The sequence below is a fragment of the Physeter macrocephalus genome, chromosome 13 (genome assembly GCF_002837175.3).
Source record: "Physeter macrocephalus isolate SW-GA chromosome 13, ASM283717v5, whole genome shotgun sequence".
Taxonomy (NCBI): Eukaryota; Metazoa; Chordata; class Mammalia; order Artiodactyla; family Physeteridae; genus Physeter; species Physeter macrocephalus.
The window spans coordinates 86,543,968-86,567,252 of record NC_041226.1 but is presented as its reverse complement, the minus strand read 5'-3'; the positions used below and the strand labels follow the sequence as shown (position 1 = coordinate 86,567,252).

General features: G+C 42.2%; 1 protein-coding gene across 5 annotated transcripts in view; it reads left to right on the top strand.

The window, feature by feature from the left end:
* Positions 1–23,285, top strand: part of NUP214 (nucleoporin 214) — a 101,033-nt gene that overhangs the window by 11,745 nt on the left and 66,003 nt on the right. For 4 of the 5 annotated variants that reach the window (XM_007115571.4, XM_007115570.4, XM_007115569.4 and 1 more), the window contains exons 10-18: positions 2,856–2,982; positions 5,874–6,035; positions 9,243–9,717; positions 11,036–11,211; positions 13,427–13,521; positions 16,523–16,609; positions 16,816–16,965; positions 18,305–18,463; positions 21,280–21,383. In XM_007115571.4, coding sequence (XP_007115633.2) covers positions 2,856–2,982; positions 5,874–6,035; positions 9,243–9,717; positions 11,036–11,211; positions 13,427–13,521; positions 16,523–16,609; positions 16,816–16,965; positions 18,305–18,463; positions 21,280–21,383 — 1,535 coding nt within the window. Of the gene's footprint in view, positions 1–1,048; positions 1,149–2,855; positions 2,983–5,873; positions 6,036–9,242; positions 9,718–11,035; positions 11,212–13,426; positions 13,522–16,522; positions 16,610–16,815; positions 16,966–18,304; positions 18,464–21,279; positions 21,384–23,285 lie in introns of those variants that run through there. The other variant, XM_028497738.2, reaches the window with a different exon arrangement.

Below are 23,285 nucleotides of genomic sequence, written 5' to 3'. Positions count from 1 at the left end.
CCCGTGAGCCATGGCCGCTGAGCCTGCGCGTCCTGAGCCTGTGCTCCGCAACGGGAGAGGCCACAACAGTGAGAGGCCCGCGTACCGCAAAAAAAAAGAAAAAAAAAGAAAAAAAAAAAACATACGGAGCTGTTCTTAAAGAATAAGAGAGAATGAAAACTCAATAAGCTACAGAAGACCAAATCAATAAAATGTTTGATTTAAAATGTGAGCCAAATTTTAGTGCCTCTGCTGCATTTTGTAAAGGATTATAAGAAAAGGATGCAGAGAACTTTGAATATGGGTCAGTTACCTATTCAGCTAATCAAAGTGAGTACAGAATTCTGCTAGTTTTAAATATTTTTTCTTATTGCTAAGGAAACCAGGAGAATGACCTAAAATTTCTTTCACTTCTGAACATTAAAATGATGAATTATTTTTCTGCTACTGTCTTGGTGTTAGGTGTGGCCAGGTGACTGAGTTCTACCTATTCCAATGGGAGCAGCAGTTTCTGTGCTAATTCTAGGCCTGGCCCCCAGGAACTATGGGCCTCCTCCATTTGCTCTTCTCTTTGTCGCCTGGATACAAAGTTGGTTAAGGACTAAAATAATGGCTTGTGTAGCCACAAATGAGGAGCTTGGATCCCTGAATAAAGCTGGTAGGACAGCCACTCTGCCAACTTGAATACCCAATCAAACTCCAAAAATCTTCTGTAATGCTGGCTAGTACATATTTGGATCTATATTTGTTACAGGGTATTGGTATACCCTAAATAGTGAACTAGGCAAAAAGAAACAAAATAATACATGGACCAATAAAATACAGATGAAGTAGTATCTGTATCAGAATTTGACATTCCAAATTAAATACCACTACATTAAATAAGGCATTAAGCAAAAGAATCATATGCAATAAGCAAGTGGAGTTTATTCCAGGGGTATTTTTCTATCTCATATGTAAATGTTTAAGTGGCAACTCCTCTTGTATTTTTAAGAGGCATCTCAAACTAATACTGTCTGTAACTAAACTCTTGTTTTTCTCCCAATACCTGCTCCTCCTTCAAGTTTTTCCCTTCTTTGTAGGTTAATCTCCATTCCATCAATTGCTCAAGCAAAAATTATGGTGTCACCTCTGACTCTCTTTCTCTCACATCTCACATCTATCAAAAGGTAATGTTTGGTCTACTTGCAAAATGCATCTGCATTCTGACCATTTCTCACAACTCCTCAGCCAGAAACTTTTCTTTTTAAAAGTCTACCTTGAGTTTAAAAATGTTTTGTGCACCCCATGCACAGGTACATATGCCTCTTCAGTCATTCAACATTTATCCATCCTTCTCTGGGTAGCAAGGTGGCCAACCATAAGTGCGTAGCCCTCAGGGTCACAGGCCAGGGTTCAGCAGTCTGATTTGCTGCTCTTGGATTAACTTCAGTAACAATTTCTTAGTAGCACAAATATTTTATGTATTCACACATTGAAAAACACTTTTATTTTTGCTTTTTATCAAAATAATTATGTTCACGGTTGAAGAATCAAATAGTGCAGAAAGGCTTATAAGTGAAAAATCACCCCTGCCCATCCTGTCCTGATCTGTCCTGTTCTCAAAAGGGGACCACTTTTAACTGGTACACTTTTCTTTTAATGGTTACCTCCTTATCCCTAAATAATAATTTGCTTTATCACTAGTTGTTGATTATTAATGTTAAACTACTGACTGTTAGGGCAAATGAGGATTTAGCTCACATGTGGCCTTCAAAGCCTCCCTCCTTCCTTTCAGTAGGGTTATAGCACTGTTTTAGTTTCTTCTGTGGTTCTCTTTGAACTTTACGTAACCATTTTTACCTTCATTTCTTATGGTATTCCCATACACCGTCTCTCTTGATCTTCTGAGCTGTGAGAGGAGCATCTCAGCGCCCCACCCTTGCCTTTAGCACACCTTCCCCACTCCCACCTGTAAGCTGTTGTCATCTGTGTCTCGTCTTTTGCAAAATCAAAGCTGGTACTGTTTGTATTCTGTTCTGTGGTGATTAGCAAGCCTTCTTTATTTTGTCTATAGATGGTTTTTCCGAGTTGGAATCCGTTTTGTTTACGTTATTATGAACGTGACTGTTCACCCCGTAGCTAAGCCACGGAGCATGACTATGTCCCCTTTCCCGGACAGTTTTTGTTTTTCTGTTTCTCGTTGAGCGTCATTCCCCTTTGATTCATGCTGCCCGGCTTTGGTCAACGTTGAAAGGTTAGATTTTTTAAAACCAGGGATCATTTGCTGCAAGCAACAGATCCCACTCAAGCAAACTTGAACGAAAGGGGAGTTTATTGGAAAGATGGGGTGGTTTCTCAAGGAATCCAGTGGCAGGAGGATTGGCCAGTGTGAGGAACTGACACCAGGAACTAGGAAGACAGGAACTAAGGTTACCTTCTGTCTCTGTGGTCGAGTGCGCACAGGGCATCTGGCCAGCTTTATAAGCTGCTCTCTCAAGACCTCACTAGAGATCCCCTGGAGATCCTGGTTTCCGTCCCAGATTTCTAGGAGCAGCTACTGACTGGCTTAGTGCAGCTATTAGATTTACCCTCTGTGTTCAGGAGTCTACCTAGTTGTGGTGGACGATACTTCAGAGCGTGTTCACAGTAGTGGTTATTTATTCACAAGGCAGGAACTTCGTATGCCAGGAACAGACAGAGAGGTTGACTTGGAAAAGTAACCCCTCGCTTGCTGGGGGACTCATAGCTTTTAGACTGTTTTTCCGGATTTCGGAGTCTCAGTCAACACATAACGCCAAACCACGTGAGCTGTCTTTTTTCTTCTCTCCTGTTGAGCAGGGCTGGAGAATGCTCTAACCAACGTGGCATTTTCTTCTTCTTGTTCTTTTGTCCAGAATAATTGGGAATCTTGGCTGCTGGAGGATTCTAGCCGAGCGGAACTGCCTGTGACAGACAAGAGTGATGATTCCTTGCCCATGGGAGTTGCCATAGATTACACCAACCAAGTGGAAATCACCATCAGTAAGTATAGTCTCACATAGCTTAGTGCACAAGTAGTCTTCTTCCCATCGTGGTTAATAGTCAAATCCAACTCTACGTTTTCATGATAGAATCTACTCTGCTGTGCACTTTTAACCTGTTGTACCATGTTTCTACTTAAAGAGTGAGAGAGTGTGTTATACAACGCTCATCTAATTTGAATGGATATTCATTGACCGAGGTCACATACTCTGTGTGTCTGAGTATCTGAGTGTTGGCGTGTCTGTGTGTGCTTTAGAATACGGCTAAAATACACAGTGCTGATTTCATAGCTTTGTCTCTGTGCCCCTTCCAGGTTCCCAGTGCCTCCCAAGGGGACAGCACCCCACGGCACGTGGGTGCTGCATACCAATACTTGGTTCGAAGGCCTGGTTAGAAAATGGAGGCCTCAGGCACAGGCTTCCATATGGGGCCTGAGCACATGCTCTGAGTCTGTCTTCTCCCCTGCTGAGGCTCGGCAGGGCCGCAGTCCCATGAAATCTGGAAGTGAGACAAGACATATTTTTTCTCACAGATCTAGAGAACAAACTAGCGGTTACCAGTGGGGAGAGGGAAGAGCTGGGCAATATCGAGGTGGGGGAGTGGGAGGTACAAACTGTTGGGTGTAAGACGGGCTACAAGGGTGTATTGTACAACATGGGGAATATGGTCAGTGTTTTGCAATAACTATAAATGGAGTGTGACCTTTAAAAATTGTATAAAAAATAAAGTAAGAGAATAACAAAAAAGAGAGACAGCAAAGGAAACGGCATAACCAACAATATAACGAAAAGGCAGCCTGTGGAATGGGAAAAAAAAATTACAGACCATATAGCTGATCAGGGGTTAACATCCAAAATATATAAGGGACTCATACAACTCAATAGCAACATAAAACAAAGTAAACAGCCTGATCAGCAAATGGGCAGAGGAGCTGAATAGACATTTTTCCAAAGAAGATGTACAACTGGCCAACAGGTACATGAAAAGGTGCTCAGCGCCACTAAGTAGCAGGGAAATGCAAATCAAAACCATATGAGTTATCACCTCACACCTGTTAGGACGGCTGTTATCAAATAGCTAAGTGTGGGGCTTCCCCGGTGGCGCAGTGGTCGAGAGTCCGCCCGCCGATGCGGGGGACGCGGGTTCGCGCCCCGGTCCGGGAGGATCCCACGTGCCGCGGAGCGGCTGGGCCCGTGAGCCACGGCCGCTGAGCCTGCGCGTCCGGAGCCTGCGCTCCGCTACGGGAGAGGCCGCAGCAGTGAGAGGCCCGCGTGCCGCAAAAAAAAAAAAAAAAAAAAAAAAAAAAAGCTAAGTGATACCAAGTGTTAGCAAAGATGTGGAGAAAAGGGAATCCTTGTATACACTGCCGGTGGGAATGTAAACTGGTGCAGCCAGTACGGAATAGAGCATGGAGGCTCCTCAAAAAATTAAAAATAGAGCTCCCATGTGAGCCAGCAGTTCCACTTCCGTTTCCAAAGGAAATGAAATCAGGATTTTGAAGCAATAGCTGCACTTCTATATTCATTGCAATGTTATTACCGCAGACAAGATTTGGAAGCAGCCAAAGTGTCCATCGGTGGATGAATGGCTAGAGGAAATGTGTTATATATAAACAATGGACTGTTCAGCCATAAAAAGGAAGTCCTGCCATTTGCAACAACACGGATGGACCTTGAGTGAGATAAGCCAGACACAGAAAGACAAATATTGCATGATCTCAGTTATATGTGAATCTAAAAAAGTCACACTCAGAAGCAGAGAGCAAGAATGGTGGTGGCCAGGGACTAGAGGGTGGAGGAAACGGGGAGGTGTTGGTCAGAGGGTAGAAACTTTCAACTATATTATGAACAAGGTCTGGGGATCTATACTTGAAATTTACTAAGGGCGTAGATCTTAACATAGACGCACTACTATATATAAAATAGGTAACTAATAAGGACCTACCCTATAGCACAGGGAACCCTACTTAATACTCTGTAATGACCTATGCGGAAAAAGAATCTAAAAAAGAGTGGATATATGTAGATGTATAACTGATTCAGTATAGCAGAAACTAACACAACATTGTAAATCAACAATACTCCAATAAAAATTAAAAAAAAAAATTTTCACCGCACACACAAAATGGTAAAGTAAGTGAGGTGGTGGATGTGTTAATTGGCCTGATTGTGGTGATCATTTCACAGTGTATACATCCATCAGGTCATCATGTTGTGTACCGTAAATACGTACGATGTTTGTCAGTTTTATCCCAATAAAACTGGGAAAAAATATTTGTTCACAAAAAGCCATATTCTTTGTGCTTTGTGCTTCATTTTAGAAAGGTGTACCCGTCAGACACCACTGAGTTCCCTGTCCTTTCCCTGGTCAGGCTGTTCGGTCTGATTAGCTCATTTACTCTGATTCTCGTAAATACTTTAATTGACAAAATACATGCTTATGATTCAACTGTGAATGAATATAAAGTAGTGGGACTCACTTCTCTGTGCCCTACCGTGTGTTTTCCAAAGAGGCTCATCGGTCATTTTTTTTTTTTACTAAAGGAGTCACTTCCTGGAGACTCCTGTCTTGGTCAGGGGAATGCTAAACCTACCTCCCAAACACCGGGACACACGTAAAAATCAGAGCTTTGGGAGTCAGAGCCACTGCGGGACTGCTAGGGCTTCCCTGTAGGGCTGGCGGGACAGTGGCCATCTGATCATGGCAGTAGCTCTTCTTTAAGGAGCTGTTTCATAAAAGGCTGTTCAGATCCAAATCAGAACAAACCAACTCGAGCTACTGTAGAGATGAGTCCTGTGAAGCATCTTTCGCTTCCGGCAGTCTTCTGCTTCTGGGCCCAGGCCCTTCAATCGACTTGGCCCTTTCATCACCTTTGTTTTCTTTTTTAACAGATGATGAGAAGACTCTTCCTCCTGCTCCAGTTCTTATGTTACTTTCAACAGACGGTGTGCTTTGTCCATTTTACATGATCAATCAAAATCCTGGTGTTAGGTCCCTCCTCAGGACACCAGAGCGGCTCTCACTGGAAGGAGAGCGACAGCCCAAGTCACCAGGTGCGTGCCTCCCCCCGTCTTGGCCGAGAGGGGATACCGAGGGCTTGTACAGGAGTGTTTGCCGGGATGAGTACTGTGAGGACACGCGGTCGTTATCTTTATCAGCCGGTCTGCCTTACCGAGGCGGGACTAATCTTTGCCTCAGACGCATGCACATACTTGCCTTCTCTCACCCCCAAGCTTTATTCTCCAGCCTTTACTTTAGAGAAAAAGGAATCTCAGCCCGATGGATCCCATTAGGTAATTTACTGACAGTATCCTATTATAAGACCCTATAGTATATGGTCTGAAACCTGACATGTTTAGTCATGAGAGGTTGGTTAAATAAATGATTGTACATCCATACGGTGAAATGCCATGTAACTATTAAAAATGTTATATTTATTGACAAGGAAAGGACAGAACATATCGTAAAAGAGCACTGTATACTCTGATTCCTTTTTTATGAGAAAAATATGTACACAGAAAAAATACTTGAAAGATGTTAAAATCTAAATAGTGGCTATTGCTGGGTGATGAGAACTTGGGAATTTCCTCTTTGTATTTAATTTTCTTTAGTTTTTTTTTTCCCCTCCTCTTTGAAGATATCACTTAAGTAATATATGTTTATTGGAGAAAAATTAGAAAGTATAAAGGCAGAATCACTTCAGAACCCATCAAGCCATAGCCAGTCAGCATTTTGGTACATGTCCTTCACGTACATAAATGCACGCCTATAAATGCCAATCTGCATTTTCAGAATTTTCGCAATGGCGGTGTATCACTTGTGAGAACAAAGTGAACTTTTTAGAAGGGCATTGTGTCATATTTTGGAATTTTACTAATGTTTCTCTTTCTGAATTCTGTGAGTATATAACTAGTAAGTTTTTTCTCTTCTAATATAGCTAAAAAAGCTCACACTGCCACCAATTCTATATCTAGGAAGAAATGTTGACCAGTTGGGTTGGATGTGGTGGAGAACACTTAGGGGATCTTTTCTCACTGCTTCCCAGTGCAAAGTGAGTTGTACTTCATAAACAGAGCCACTCAGATACTTGGGCTCCTATCAACTGGCAGTGTGACCCCGAGTAGTATACCGGGTGCCTTGCATAGACTGTATCAGTGTTGTTGTGTTGGGATATCTCCTTATCCGCAGTGTGTACTCTGAGTTATTTTTTCCCCTTTAAGTGGTCCTGAGTCCCATGAACTACCTACACTCAGTTGCTGGGTCTGTCTGTAACGAGCAGTGTACCCTGGGAAGTCGGGAGCCTGTGGGATGATGTTTGTTTCTGAGCACAGTTCAGCGTGAGGGACTTGCTACAAGCCCCTTATTCCCTGAGCACAAGCAAAGACCAGTTTTACTGTTTGCCTCTCCTAGAGAAGCCCCATGTTCCCTCATGCTTAGCCCAGAGGTAACAGCCACGTTTAGATGAGAGGAAGAGAGCCACTGAAGGGGGAGGAGGTGTCCCACCAGTTCACCAGCTCTAGCTGAAGCTGGCTCATGGGTTCAGAGGACATCAGTGGTTCTGCTTGCTTCCACACTCCAGTGCCAAGGATGCTGGGTTGAATGATCACAAATAGCAGCATGATGGTTTTCAGATATTTAGTTCCGTTTTCAGTGGGGAAGATGCCTATGATTTCTTTTGGGTTTGGCATATGCTTTTTGTATTGGTCTACTAAATGCATGGAAGTGATTAACACATATGCTTGGGTCTCTAAAGAGGTTAAGCTGTTGTTGGTTCCATATTTATTGTGTAAAGGAAGTATTAACAGAATAGATAGGCTTGCATTATATACTATCATAGAAGAGACAGTTTACCTGGGGGTCGTTGTTTTCAGAAAGTGGCATTTTCATAGTTGTGTCCTAAGTATTTCCTTGCTTTAGACATAGTGAAGATAACCTGTCATCTCTGACAATTTGGAAGAACCAAGACCCATAAATGTATTGATAAAAAAATACTGCTTTCTTAGTTAGTTATTTAATTTGGAGAATTAACATGTTTACTTTATAGAAAGTTTGGAAAATAGAAAAAATTTTAAACTTGCCCTTTATGGTATTCTCTTTCAGTGTTTTTTTCATAAACATCTTTCTTCATAGTTGTGATTATATTGTATACATGATTGGTATGCTGGTCTTTTATTTAAATTTTAAGTGTTTTCCAGGTTCTTAAATAAGTTTTATGATTCATTTAGGAGTGTTTAACACTCTATTGAATATATTTTACCATTTGGGTTGTATTAAATATCTTTTTCATTTTTTAGGTTATTTCTGTAGTCTTTATTCTTAAAATTGGGATTACTAGGTACATGTTCTATGATTTTTGAGACGTAAAGCTAAAATGCTTTCTAAAAGACTGTGCTAAAAAGGTACCTAGTAGTGATAAAAAGTTTCAGGTTTGTTTTACCCTTTCAAACATAGGGGGTTATATGTATTTTTATTTTGATAATTTAGAGGACAACCAAAAATATGCCTCATTTAAATTTGTATTTCTTTGATTAGAGAGATTGAATATATTTTCTTTTTGTGCATTAGATTCCCAGCTTATATCTATTAAAGTCTCAAAATTTTTTAAATCTCAATTTGTATGAGCTTTAAAAAAATATAAAACATATTGTCATTTGCTGCAAATTTTTTTTCATTTACCTTTTGGTTGTATAACTATTTCTGTACATTGTCAAATCTTTATCTTTTGTTTTTTTTGTTTTTTTTGTTTTGTCACTTTTAGGTTTATCAAGTTGATAGACTCTAAGAGACAACTCACTTTTTGCCTCCTTTGTTTTGAGATATAGTTATATATATGCTTTTGTATATGTGTGTATCTTTAATTAACCTGGAGTTGTTTTAGTGACTATTATGAGGTGTAAATCTGAATTAAATTTTTTTCCTGATTATAAAATATTGCAGAATAACTTATTTTTCACTGTAACATCGAGAAGTGTATTTTTCCTACATTCCTCAAGTGTGTGTTCATGAAGTCCTATAAGTCTAATGTCTTTTTGCGTTTCCTTTTTCCTTCAAAGTTTTAGACATCTTACCATATGGAATGTTTGCTATGGAAAGTCCAACATCAACATCAACTCCATTTCCCTTTGTTTTTTTCCCTGTGGAACGAGAACCATTATTTCTGGCTGCATTCTTCCACAAACCCACTTGCTTTCTGTGATGTGGACCTCCCCTGTTACGGGGTTAACTTCTCCCTTCCTTTTTCTCCATATTTCTCATTGCAGGAAGTACTCCTACTACCCCCACCTCCTCTCAGGCCCCGCAGAAGCTCGAAGCAGCAGCAGCCGTAGCTCCTGCCTCTGTTCTGCCTTCCTCACCGGCTGCTCCCACCCCCACCTTCTCTTTGCCTTCTGCCGTTGGAGCCCCTGCCGTGTTCTCCTTTGGCTCTTCATCCTTGAAGGCATCTGGTTCTGTCACTGGGGAGGCCCCTCCGTGTTCCAGTGCCTGTGACAATTCCAAAGCAGCCTTGGGCCCTGGAGCACCCTCCTTCTCTTTTGCTCCTCCTTCTCAAGCCTCCCTCGTACTCACCCCTGCGGCCTCTCCCATGGCACCCTCAGCTGCCTCATTCTCCTTCGGATCATCGGGTTTTAAGCCTGCCCTGGAAAGCACGCCAATGCCAAGCGTGTCTGCTGCAAACACAGGAATGAAGCCCACCTTCCCACCATCAGCCTCTGCAGTCAAGGTCAACCTTAGCGAAAAGTAGGTAACACTTAAAGTTTGACGGGTAGAAATATCGCTTGTTATTCACTAGAAATAGAGTCGCTGTGAGCGGAGTTATTGAACAGATTTTCTTTTCCTTTTTCCCATAGTAATACTTGCAAATGGTAAAAATTGAAACAACGTAAAAGTTTGCATTTCATCAGTGGACAGAGTCCAGAGATGTCTCTTAGAATTTTTTTTTTTTTAACTATTAGAAGTTTATATTTAAATGCTTGTTTTGCTTTTTCAGGTTTTAAACGTAGGAGATGTTCCTTACTTTTAAAAAATGAAGCAACACAGACTATATATCCCTTAAGGAAAATGAATCTCTCTAGTCCTTTTTCTCCCTTGTGTCCACTCTTGACTCTCTGAACTGTTTTCCACATAGCCACTGAGTGATCGTGTGAAATTGTAAATACATCAGATGACAGTCCCCAGCGGCTCCTCATTGCTCTTTGAGTACAATCCAAACACTTCAGCGTGGTATTCCACTTTCCTCCAGATCTGGGACCTACTAACTCACTCATATCTTATTTTTTACTTCTTTATCTGCTTGTTTTGTTCTCACCACTAGCATGTAAGCTTCTTGAGAGAAGTAATCCCTTATACCTTGTAACCCTTCCTAAGATAGCCATTGAGTGTAAACACTACCAGTTTTCCCCCACTCTTCTGTATTATCTCTTACTACTATGAAGGGGCTGCTGGCCGCTGTCATCGTTAATATTAAATTTGCCGTGCAGCCACTTCATTCTAAAGGTTGCCTAGTATTCCATTTCGTGGCCACACCATAATTTATTTGACCAGTCATCTGATGCTGGATGTTTAGATTGTTCACAGACGTCTGCTCTTTAGGTGAAACTTGCCTCCCCTGCCCAGTAGATGGTCAGCATCCCAAAGGTGGTGACCTGCCCTCCTCTTCCTTCCTCATTCCCAAGAGATGATCACCCCACAACGAGTTCTCAGTAATTTCCTTGGCAAAGGGAGAGCACTAAACGCTCCTAAGTCCAGTAGAGTCCCACCCTCTTTCTTTACTCAGCTTGATAGAGTCGACAATAAATGTTTTTTACCATGATAAACTTAGTTTCGTCATCACGTTAAGTACTTATTAGATATTTTCACTGAATTTTTCATTCCAAATAAGCAGATGATAAATGCTTTCATGCAGCTTTCACCTTTTATAAGAAATAGCTAAATGTTTGCATTTCCTGAAGGCAAAAAAGTATGGATAGTAAGTTATCCTTTGATGATCGCTCATGACCAGTGTGAAAGGATCTCACAGCAGCAGGCTATCTTGATCCAGCCGGGCTTCCATTTTCAGGTTCACGGCCGCGGCCACCTCTGCTCCTGTTCACAACTCACAGAGCGCACCCTCAATGCTGCCATTCTCCTCGGCCTCCAAGCCAGCATCCTCTGGACCTCTCAGCCACCCCGCACCTCTCTCGGCATCATCCAGTTCCTTGTCATCCAAGTCCTCAGTCTCTTCCTCAGTATCGGGTATGATTTTAAGCAAACTGCTTTAGAGCTCAATCCTGAATTCCCAGATGAATATTTTTCCAAGTTGTGGGACTTCCCTGGCGGTCCAGTGGTCAGGACTCCGCGCTTTCACTCCCAAGGGCGCGGATTCAGTCCCTGTTTGGGGAACTAAGATCCTGTAAGCTGCACGGCACAGCCAAAAAAAATTTTTTCCAAGTTGTTTAAAAATCCTTACTTTTAAGGACTGTTGTTGAAATCCTTTTTCTTGCTTCCTGTAACTCACACTGTAGTCCTGTGGCTTTTGTACTCTGGCTTGGGAAGGTTCACAGCGGCCTCAGTGCTGCCATGGTGTCTCCGTCTTGTTGTGGGACATTTATCTTCACGCGGAGCCTGCCCTACGTGAAGGTCAGTCACAGAGCGAGTCTTTAAGCCGCATAGATGAGAAGCAGCCGACGGTGGCTTTATGCTTATCTCCTCTGATGACTGTCTTTGGGTTTTCACACTCAGCCCTACCGCAAGCACATTTATTAAAGAAAGACCATAAATGGGAATACTGATTATAGCCGAGTTGAAGTGCGTTATAAAAGCCCATGAGTAAATGTACCCAGCCTATCTCTTTCTTCTTTCAAACCTACAGAGAGGTGCATAAATTATATCCTGGATACCATGCCCTCCCTGAGAGGAGTCGACACTTGCTAATATTTTGCACCGTTTGCTTTATGTCTTTCCTTTTTAACGTAATTTTTTTTCGAAAACATTTGAAAGTTAATCGCAGACGTGAAACGCTTCACCCCTAGGAACTTCAGTCTGTTTCCTAAAAATAAGGGCACTCAATACATTGTCACACTGAGGAAATTTAACAGTAATCCAGTCTACAGCCGGTATTCACATTTCCACAGTTGTCCTTTTAATGTTCTTTGTGGTCGCTTCTCCCCCCTCCAGTCCAGGACCCACTCGAGGACCACACGTTATATTCCGCTTCGGTCTCGTTAGTCTCAACCAGCTTCTCACCTTTTTTGTCTTTCTCAACATTAGCATTCGTGAAGAGGTCAGGCCAGTTAGTTGTGTGGACAGCCCCTCAATTTGGATTCGAGAGTTTCCACGTGGTGAGAGTCACATGAAGCCTTTTGAGCAGTAAATACCACGCAGGTGGTGTGCATCACGTCACATGCGGTCTTTCTGTCCTGATGGCAGTGATGTCGGTTTGCTCGCATGGTTGGGATGGTGTTTGTCAGATCTGTCTCAGTTTTTAAGTTGGTTGCTTCTGTGAATTCCACTGATAATACCGAGCCAGACATACTTGGGTAGCCATTTGGTGTTTGAGCGTCAGGAATAATTTTATCTTGATAGATATTGAGCAAGCATTGAGCTGTGAAATTCCTGAAATCTTCTCTCTTACCTGTCGCTCAGGAGAAAGGGCTGCCTTGTGGCATCTGCCAAAGTCACCTCATTCTGGGACTTGTCATCAAATTCTGAAAAGCACCTGTCTGTGACCCAAAAGATTAACAAGCCTTCCTGTAGTCTTTTCCCATGTCTTTACAGTTTGGGAGAGAGGAGATGTACCGTAACACACGTACATTTTCTCCGTCTCCACCGCTTACCACCCAGATCTCCCTACCCCCATTGACATATTTAATTCTTACAGTTTGGTGGGTCTTGGATTATTGGATTGCAGTCCCAGTTGTACACTGGATGCAGTGGGGGCTCCCCTCCCTAACCGTTTAATCAGGCTCTCTGGAGATGAGGCTTGGGTATGAGTTTGGGTATATTTTTTTAAAGAACTCCTAGGTGATTCTAATGCGCAACAGGGTGAGACTTGTCCTAGAGGCTTCCGGGAGGGTCCTGAAGACCTTGTGAGTTCTTACAGGTGATGGGGATTACTGTTCTGGTGGTCTTTAAACTTTGCCCCCAGTTCCCAGAGGTGCATCAGGAGCCTCTGCCGGGAGTAAGGGTGGGCCAAGTGGACAGCCTCCTGGGCCTGCACACCGTCCACATACCTATCATCAGGGACACTCCAGTTCTGCCTGCTTTACAAAGGAGTTTCCTGTTTTAAAATGTAATCGGTGTTTTTTAGTTATTTGGGAACTGTGGGTGTCACTCTTGGTAACAAAGATCGTAAACGGGGCTAGGGACAACGAGAAACTTTTCATTTTTAGATTTGAGGAAAGGATGTTCGTGATAGGAGAAATAATGGGAATAAATACTGTTTGTGTTAACCGACTTCTTGTTCTGGCAGGGCGGTCTGCGCAGGGTAGTCCAAGTCCAGTGCCGTCGATGGTACAGAAATCACCTAGGATGACCCCTCCCGTGGCCAAGTCAGGCTCGCCCCAGGTACGTTTAAACTCCACCTGCAATGCTGTGCTTATTAATTTACTACCCAGAACGTACATGTTGATAAAATGGGTTTTTGTGTTTTAGAATTCACGCCTTGGAAATAGTATATAGGATTATGTGATAGGAAATACCAAAGTGTGATCTTTGAATATTTGTAATGTGAGCTCATAAAAGCCATTTATCTCAACCTTAGAGTCTTAGAATTGTTTTCTCTGCTGGTTCCTGAGCTTATCCATGTTATGTTCCTTTTGTTGAATTCTCTTTACGTCTGAAGGCTGTGGTGTAGCACCTGATTTTTTTCTATCATTCCCAAAGTAACCAAGAAATCTACCCACTGCCTTCTTTTTCTTTTTCTTTCCGTAACAACTCAGTTTATTTTAGTTACTTAGTTTTTTTTTTTAACATAGAATACACATGGGGGTAAAAAAGGATACATATGACACGTGTCCACCTCAGTGAATTGTCACCAGCTGAATACACCTTGGTAACTAACACCCAGATGGAGAAATAGAACGTACTAGGGTCCCCGAGTCCCCCTCATGTTCACCTTTCTGGTCACAGCTCTTGCCAAACGGGTCCACTATTATGATTTCTAACAGCATAGCTTAGTTTAGCCTGTTTGTACCTTCTGTAAAGTGTATATTCTTGTGTCTGACTGTTTTGCTCAACGTTATGTTTGTGAGATTTTTCTGTATCATTGTTGCTGTATGGAATTCATTGGGCGACTCTACTACAAGTTTCATTCCATCCTTGACAGGCATTTGAGTAGCTTCCGGGTTTAAGTCCTTGTGAATAGTGTGGTTATGACCATGCTAGTTGACGTCTTTGGGTTAATATGTGTATGCGGTTTTTTTGTTTTTTGTTTTTGTTTGTTTTTTGTTTTGCGGTACGCGGGCCTCTCACTGCCGTGGCCTCTCCCCCTGCGGAGCACAGGCTCCAGACGCACAGGCTCAGCGGCCACGGCTCACGGGCCCAGCCGCTCTGGAGCACGTGGGATCCTTCCAGACCGGGGCACAAACCCGCGTCCCCTGCATCGGCAGGTGGACTCTCAACCACTGCGCCACCAGGGAAGCCCTGTGTATGCGTTTTTGTTGGGCAGATACCTAGGAGTGGAATTGTTGGGTCATAGGGTATTCATATATTCCTCTGCAGTACATTCCTTGTAGGAGCATATGAGTTCAGCTGCTCCACATCCTCACCAGTCTTTGTATTTTTCATTGTTTATTGCTGTTGTATTTTGTGGTTTTGATTAGTATTTCCCTGATGACTAGTAAAATTCAGCTTTTTTTTTCATATGACTATTAGCCATTTGACTATCTTCTTTTACAGGGTGGCTTTTGGGTTGTCTTTTTCTTACTGATCTGTAAGAGTTCGTTCCTTGTTGGATGTGCACATGCATGTGCAAACACATACATATAATGCAAATACTAATACTTTCTCACTCTCTGAATTGCCTTTACATTCTCTTTGTGGTGTCTTCTGATGACTACAGTTCTTAATTTTAGTATAATTCAATATATCAATTTGTCTTCTATAATGAGTGCTTTTTGTGTTCTGTTTTAGAAATCATTTCTTATTCCAAGGTCGAAAAGATGTTTTCCTGTGTTTTCTGAAAGTTTTATTATTTTACTTTTCATATTTAGATCTGCAGTCTATCATCTCCATTTATTTTTATGGTTTAACTTAAGGAGCATTTTCCGTCCATTTCCCACCTGATTACTTGAGTGCCCTCAGAACAGGAGTCATGTCTTTTCCTTCTGTCCCTCTCCCAGTCAACCTCCTTCCTGCCCCCAGCACACACCTGTACAGGCTCCACAGTAAATGGCCAGTTTACAGGTGTAGCTTTTGGCATAAAGCATGACACGTGGCATTTATTAAATAAAGCCGTTTTAATGAATGCTTATGCAGTCTAAAAACTCTCCATGTGTTAATTGCTGTAGGTATCAAATAATCTGAAAGCCCTCTCAAGTTATAACATCTCTAAAGCAGAATTCTTGATTTCCATCTTCCCCAGAACCTGTTCCTTTTCTAGTATTCCCATCTCAGTAAGCAGCACTAACCAGGTAGTTTGCTCTACCCCCAGTCCAGAAGTCATCCTAGATTCCTCTCTTTAATAGCACCTCCCCCAGTCCATACTAGCAAAGGTCTTGCCAGCTCTGCTCTGTGATGTGTCATATGTCATAAATCCACATCTCTGTCCCCTGCTAACATCGTGTTTCAGGCCATTATCATCTCTTCCCTCATTAGCCTCCTGACTCCTCTTCCTATTTCTTTTCCTACCTGTCACTGTCATCCATGCTCTATTTAGCAGTAGGAGGGATCTTTTAATATCATTAATCAGAAAATAGTTTAAACTCTCCTAAAACTCCTCTAGTACTTTTCCAACACACTTAGAATAAAATCCAGACTCCTTGGAATAGCTTTGCACGACCTGCCTCTGCCTGCCCCCAGCTTCCTCCCTGACTTGCCGTGCCCACGTTCACTTTATATCTTTGCCTCAAACTTGCCAAAGTCTTTCCTACCTCAGATTCTTTGCACTTGCTCTTCCCACTGCCTGGAGGTGCTTCCCCTAGAGCTTCCCATAGCTTTCTCCCTTTCTTCAGGTCTCAGTGCAGAGGCAGTGCTCAGTGAGGGCTTTTGGGCTGTCTCCTGTCAAGCAGTGCCCACTTTTATTCCCTCTCTATGTTCCTGTTTACTTTTGTCACATCACTTATCACTAGCTGAAATTACCTGAGTTGTTTCCTTCCTATTATCTGTCTTGTCCCAGTAGAACGTGAGTTCCATGAGGGTAGGGACCTCATCTACCTTGTTTGCCTCTATCTAGAGCCTATCTTATACCAGGAAGGTACCCAGTAAATACGGGTTCAAAAGAGTGAATGGTGGAACAGTGACGGTATTGTGAGAGCGCTGCACCTGGGATAGACACGGAGCCACCTGCTCCAGGAAGCCATCGCTTGGGGTGTGGGATGCACTTTAAAACCCTTGCCTTTCGTTTCAGGCAAAATCACTTCAGCCTCCTGTTACAGAGAAGCAGGGCCATCAGTGGAAAGAGTCAGATCCTGTGATGGCTGGAATCGGGGAGGAGGTAAATTTGTTCCTGCAGATTCTTCCAGAAGTAGCTCTGATAGTGAGACGTGACTGGCTCTGAGTGTGGACTCCTACGTGACTGTTTTATTCTGGCATCGAGCGTTGGCATGTCCCGGGAGTCTGCGCTGTTAGCGGGCCCGGGAGCAGTGACATGACTGCCGTGCCATTCAGACTGAGCCGTCTCCTCATTTGTGGCCTCTACAGATCACTCACTTTCAGAAGGAGTTGGAAGAGTTGAAAGCCCGAACTTCCAAAGCCTGTTTCCAAGTGGGCACTTCTGAGGAGATGAGGATGCTGCGAACAGAATCAGATGGCCTGCACACCTTTCTTTTGGAGATTAAGGAGACCACAGAGGTTTGTGTTTTACTTCCTCAGTTGAATTGCACATTTGCAAATTGTTGTCCTAATACTCCACGGATGTATATATTTTCTCTCTTCAAGAACCACCAGTGTTGTGTTTTATGTGGATGAGTGGCTTACCTCGGAATGCCTGACTTCACATCCTGCCTTTAGCACTTACTAATAAACCATGTGACTTCGGGCAGATTATTCCGGCGATTCTATGTTTTAGTTTTCTCATGTGGAAAATGGAATAATAAGTACTTTCTACCCCATTGACCCTTACAAGGCCCTCCATAAAAGTTTATTCTAGTTGTTAATTTAGTTTAGATATATTTGAAAATTTGCGAAGTTTTTTTTCTTGGTATAAAAGCAGACTTCACTGAAGATACTGAGGGTCATGTACAGGAGAAAATTTACTGTCTTTTATAGTAAATTGTTAGGTTATAAAGGGTTAGGTTTAAGGTAAAAGCAGGATACTTAAGAGCATATACAGTATAAAAATAACAGATATTTGTTGTTAACTGTTTATTTACTGTGTTACAATTATTACTACTTACTATGTGCCAGGCATATCTATATTATCTCACTGACTCCTCACAGCTTTTCTGCGTGGTAGGCACTATTATTCTTTTTGTTTTGCAAGAACAGGAAACCAAGGCTTAGAGAGGTGAAGTAATTTGCCCAAAGCCACCCAGTTACTGAGTTATAGAGCCAGGATCCCAGTTCAGACTGCCTGACTCCAGAGCTCTGGTCTTAAGTAACACACTTGGAAAGAGGAAAGTTCTCAAGGGTGGGGAAGGGATAAATTGGGAATTTGGGATTAATAGATACTGCTATATGTAAAGTAGATAGACAACAAGGACCTAGTGTATAGTACAGGGAACTATATTCAATATCTTGTAATAACCCATAATGGAAAAGAATCTGAAAAAGAATATATATGTGTATATATATATATATATATATATGTATATATAACTGAATCACTTTGCTGTACACTTGAAACATTGTAAATCAACTATATTTCAGTAAAAGTTTTAAAAATTAAAAAAAAAAGAAAGAAGAAAGTTCTCCAGGGTTTTAACAGTGATCATCTTTAGATGGCAGGATTACCAGTACTTGTCTTATTTCCTGAGTTTCTGATCATTAGAGTATGTATTTTTTTTAATGAGGAAGGAAAAAAAATGAACATTAGTATCTTTCTTTCCAAGCAGTGAAGTTCACTTTTTGCTATATTCATATGTTCATCGTGTTAAATATTTGAGAAATACCGCCTTCCTTGATCTAGAAAGAAAGGTTTATTTCTTGGAAATACCACTTTTGTATCAACTCATCCTCGTACCTTTTCTAGTCTCTTCATGGAGATATAAGTACCCTGAAAACAACTTTACTTGAGGGCTTTGCTGGTGTTGAAGAAGCCAGAGAACAAAATGAGAGAAACCGTGACTCTGGGTATCTGCACTTGCTCTATAAGAGGCCGCTGGACCCCAGGAGCGAGGCTCAGCTCCAGGTAGGAGAACCCCGCCAGAGCTGCTGAGAACAGACTCCTAGACAGGCGCTCCTTTGGGAGGTACAGGCTTGCCCAGCTGCTCGTACAAAGTTGTTCACTTCCTGCGAGTGTTGACCCACTTGGCGTATAGACTCCCTTCACTGTCGCAAAGAAAATGGCACTTTCCCACTTAAGGTTTTTTGGATTAAACAAAAACATAATTCTTAATTAAACTTTAAGATTGGTAGAGAGTAGCTGTTGAAAAAGATATATTTAGAAATCAAATCAGGAATAATAATTATTAAACTAGCAACTGTTCATTGGGCACCAAGTGCTCTGTGAAGGGTTGTTTTTTTTGTTGTTGTTAATAAATGTATTTGTTTATTTATTTATTTTTGGCTGCATTGGGTCTTCTTTGCTGCACGCAGGCTTTCTCTAGTTGCGGCGAGCAGGGGCTACCCTTCGTTGCGGTGCGCGGGCTTCTCATCGTGGTGGCTTCTCTTGTTGCGGAGCATGGGCTCTAGGCGCGCGGGTTTCAGTAGTTGTGGCACACGGGCTCAGTAGTTGTGGCTCGCGAGCTCTAGAGCGCAGGCTCAGTAGTTGTAGCGCACGGGCTTAGTTGCTCCGCAGCATGTGGGATCTTCCCGGACCAGGGCTCGAACCCGTGTCCCCTGCATTGGCAGGCGGATTCTTAACCGCTGTGCCACCAGGGAAGCCCTGTGAGGTGTTTTTTAATACATTATTTCTAGTCTTCAAAAATCTGCTGCTCTGCAAGCTGAGAGTTACCGAGCCCATTGTGCAGATAAGGAACTGGAATGTCATAGGCTAAGGAGCTTGCCCAAGGTAATGTTGATTCTAGTAAGAGTGGGACCAGAATCGAAACTTCTCCCTGCCGGGGCGCCTTCCTGTAACTATTAGCAAAGTTACTTTTCTCATTCTTAATTATTCCCATATTCTCTTTGAGCTAAATCTGAGTTTTGTTTCCATCTTTCAGTTTATTCAGAATTGTTGCATCACAGCTTTAGTAGGGCTCATCTCCCACCACCTTGCATTTCCCTAGAATCAGGTAGGAAAGGGTGCAGGGGTGGCAGCACTGGCCTTCCTCACCTGGGACCTGAGGCTCTGTGAGTCTGGTGAGCCCCCTCCTGCCTCAGAGGATTTGAGGCTGCAGACTCTACTGTTGCTGTCATTTCCATCCCACACCTGGTAAGCATACTGACAGTAGGAAAATGAAAGAAGTGGAGGCCTCCCAGAAAGGCCGAGGAACCCCTGCTGTGTCCTGCCGCCCTTGAGGTATTCCTAGGTGTGTCCTTCTCCGGGGGATGGTAACCCTCTTAGCAGAGAGTGCCGACCACCTGCCTACCACTCATCAAATTACAGGCCTCCACATTGAATCTGGTGACTCTTTCTTCCTATGTGCCTTTTCACCCCTTGCTCTGTGTGCAAACTAAAAGAATTCAGCTTTGGGTGAACCACTGTCCCCATTCAAGGGAAATAATTTTCTCTTTTCCACAGTGCTAAGTAGATAATAATAGCTAGCATTTATTGAATGCATACCATGTACAAAAGAAAGATGAGGAATCAAGAGACACAGGAACTACCCAAGTCTCACCGCTAATAACTGCTGGACCCTGGAGCCTGGGCAGTCTGGCTCAGAGCCTGTGGTGTTCAACACTACACTACAGCTGGATAAGTAGCAGCTGAAAGATCGACTTATAAATATAAGGTGGGGTGTGTTGCTATGGGATTGCAGATGGGGGAGCAGCTAAGCCACAGAAGAATATTTGTGATGGGCCTTAAAAGAAAAGTTTTCCTGGCAGACAAAGTTGGGAGGGCATTCAGAAGAAACAAGACCAGTTAATGCACAGAGGTGTGGTCACATGTGACGTGTCCACAGTAAAGGGCCTCCCTGTAGTCATGGAGCACTGAGTTGACATTTGCGTTTGATGCTAAGGTTACTGCTGCTTCCTAGAATCAGCGTGGCTCTCTTTACATGACGTTTTCTTCTTCAGTTAGGACACATACCCTTGTCCGAAAATAATTTTGAAAATACAGTTAAACACATTAAGATCTTTGTACAGCTGTAAAGAGTGTTTTCCACTGTAAAGCACATTGTCTTCATTTGTATACGTGTTTAATGGAATGCTTTGTTTGCATTAATGGAATGCTATATTTTTTTAATTTTTGAGAGTCAAATGGTATAGCCATGAAGGTTAACACTGGACCAATATTTAAAGAAAATTATTGCAGGCCTAAAATAAATTAATCGGTAAGACTTTTAATAATGGTAAATTCAGTTTCTAGTGCTGATACTATTCTTTGTTTTTGAGAAATGAGTTTTTCCCTGCTGGTGAGATGACTTATGTGTTCTACTCTATGAATAGATAGGTGCAGAATTATTTTCAGCACCGTTTTGTAGAATAATTTTGTCTGTATTACAGTTAATTTCATGGGTGGGAGAGCAAAAGCTAAATGGGTGCCCTCTCGGAGTAACAGAGTGCAGTGGAAAATTCCTAGGCCACGTGGAGATACTTTACAGGAGCTGAAAATGAGAACTAAGCAAGAACATTGGTTCCCTAGAGGCCCTAGGCCGATACGCCCTTTCTGTTTCCCTTTTCTTTACACCACCTCTCTGTCACACGCTTTAAAAGGTTGAGTTGCTGTTTTTCATTTGAATTATAACATTCTAATGATTGTATTAAAGCCTGTTACGTTTTCCTTGTTCATTATGGTTCTCGGTATAAAAAGACTTCAAAGTCATTTTAACTGTTTTGATACACCTTCCTGCAAGCTACTGGACAACTGAGTCATTTTGACGTTTCATTTTTTTCTTGTAGGAAATTCGGCGCCTTCATCAGTATGTGAAATTTGCTGTCCAAGATGTGAATGATGTTCTAGACTTGGAGTGGGATCGGCATCTGGAACAAAAGAAAAAACAAAAGTGAGCGAGGTCTCTCATCCACTGTGTAGATAATTGCTGTAGCCCTTTTAAAAGATCATTTAGGAGGATTTACAAAAAAACCCGACAAAGGTTCATTCTCTTTGACCCAGTCATTATACATCTAGAAATTTGTTCTACAGAAATCATAGCGATATTCACAATAATTTACATAGAACAATTTATATTACAGCACAGTTTATGAGAGTGAAAAATTGGATTCAACCTAGTTACCCAAAAGTTAGAGGAGTGGCTAATAAATCTGGTCACATTTTTTTCTTAATACAGAATCCTGTAAAACCGTTGAATTGCATATTCTCAAAAAAATCAAATATATTTTGTGTTACATGAACTATACAAAATATATAATTCTGTAACTAATTATTAGGTATAAAATATAAAATATGAAAAAGGTAAGACGTAAAATCATACTAGGTGACCTCATTGTGGAGGTCTAATGTAGAAAAGGCTGGAAATAACTCTGTCAAAATACTCATACCTGCAAGACGAGATTAAGAGGAATGTTTCTTTTATACTTTTCTGTATATTCCACATTTTCCTTTGGAGGAAACATTCCTAATTAGTACGGATAACTAAAAGGGTGAGAGGAGTGGTAACAGAGGTAGAGGAAAACCTTCTATCCTAATCTTCCATCCGTGGATATTTGGTTTTATGCCTCGTGTTTTCCAGAAAGAATAGAATGCAGTACATTGTGAAAGCAGTAAGGTGCCCACAAGAAGTGTGAAAACCAGGTCAGCCCTCAAAATGCTAGATTTCTGAAACACCTATACTTGATTAATGTGATTAGCCTTGTGAGGAAACAAACCAGGAAATGATCTATTCACTTGTTTACAAAGCTGTGAGGTCACAGCCTTTTAACTGGGGCAACCTGGGTGTTGTGTCAGGGGCAGGGCTAGAAGGCGTTTAAAACTCAGTAAACAAAATTTAATACATTATATTCTACAGTGTGGAGAAAGGCTTTGTGCTCGACCTGACGAGCATAGCTATGGGAAGACAGAGGTGAACGTTGATCCTCCAGACACTGGCAGGGGGAGGTTCTGTGCCTGGAGCGCTTGTCCCCGTGGGCAGTTGGGCCCCTTTAGAGATTTCAGAGCTTACTCCCCTGGTTCTGAGTTCATGTACCTCCCCACGTGAGAGAATGGCTTGACCTGACAGTGAGAACATTCTGCTCTGCTTGACAGTTGGATTTCTCTTTGCTAATTAATAAGTTGGCTTTTTAAAAAGTGCATGATGGGGGATTCCCTAGCGATCCAGTTGTTAAGACTCCGCGCTTCCACCGCAGGGGGCACTGGTTCGATCCCTGGTCGGGGAACTAAGATCCCACAAGCTGCACGGCCAATAAAATAAAATAATAAAAAATTTAAGAATGAAAATAAACAATAAAAAGTGCACGATGCTAACAGAGAAGCCAGCTCTTTGTTCTCCTTGAAACAACCCCATGGATTTTCTACTTAACGTGCTTTTTTTTTTTTTTTTTTTTTTTCCTCTGCACTTGGGCTTTCTCTCGTTGCGGCGAGCGGGGGCTACTCTTCATTGTGGTGTGCAGGCTTCTCATTGCTGTGGCTTCTCTTGTTGCGGAGCACGGGCTCTATCTAGGCACACGGGCTTCAGTAGTTGTGGCTCGTGGGCTTAGTTGCTCCCCGGCATGTGGGATCTTCCTGGACCAGGGCTCAACCCGTGTCCCCTGCATCGGCAGGCAGATTCTTAACCACTGCACTGCCAGGGAAGTCCCTTAATGTGCTTTTTGTAAGTTCCCTTTCTGTAGAGTTCAGATTCTTAAATCTGTACAATTTTCTAACACGTCTGTGTTTTGGGCCTTTCTCTAAATATTACCTTTTACCCTATTGGAATGCCTGTTAATGATATACGTTGAACTAACTACCT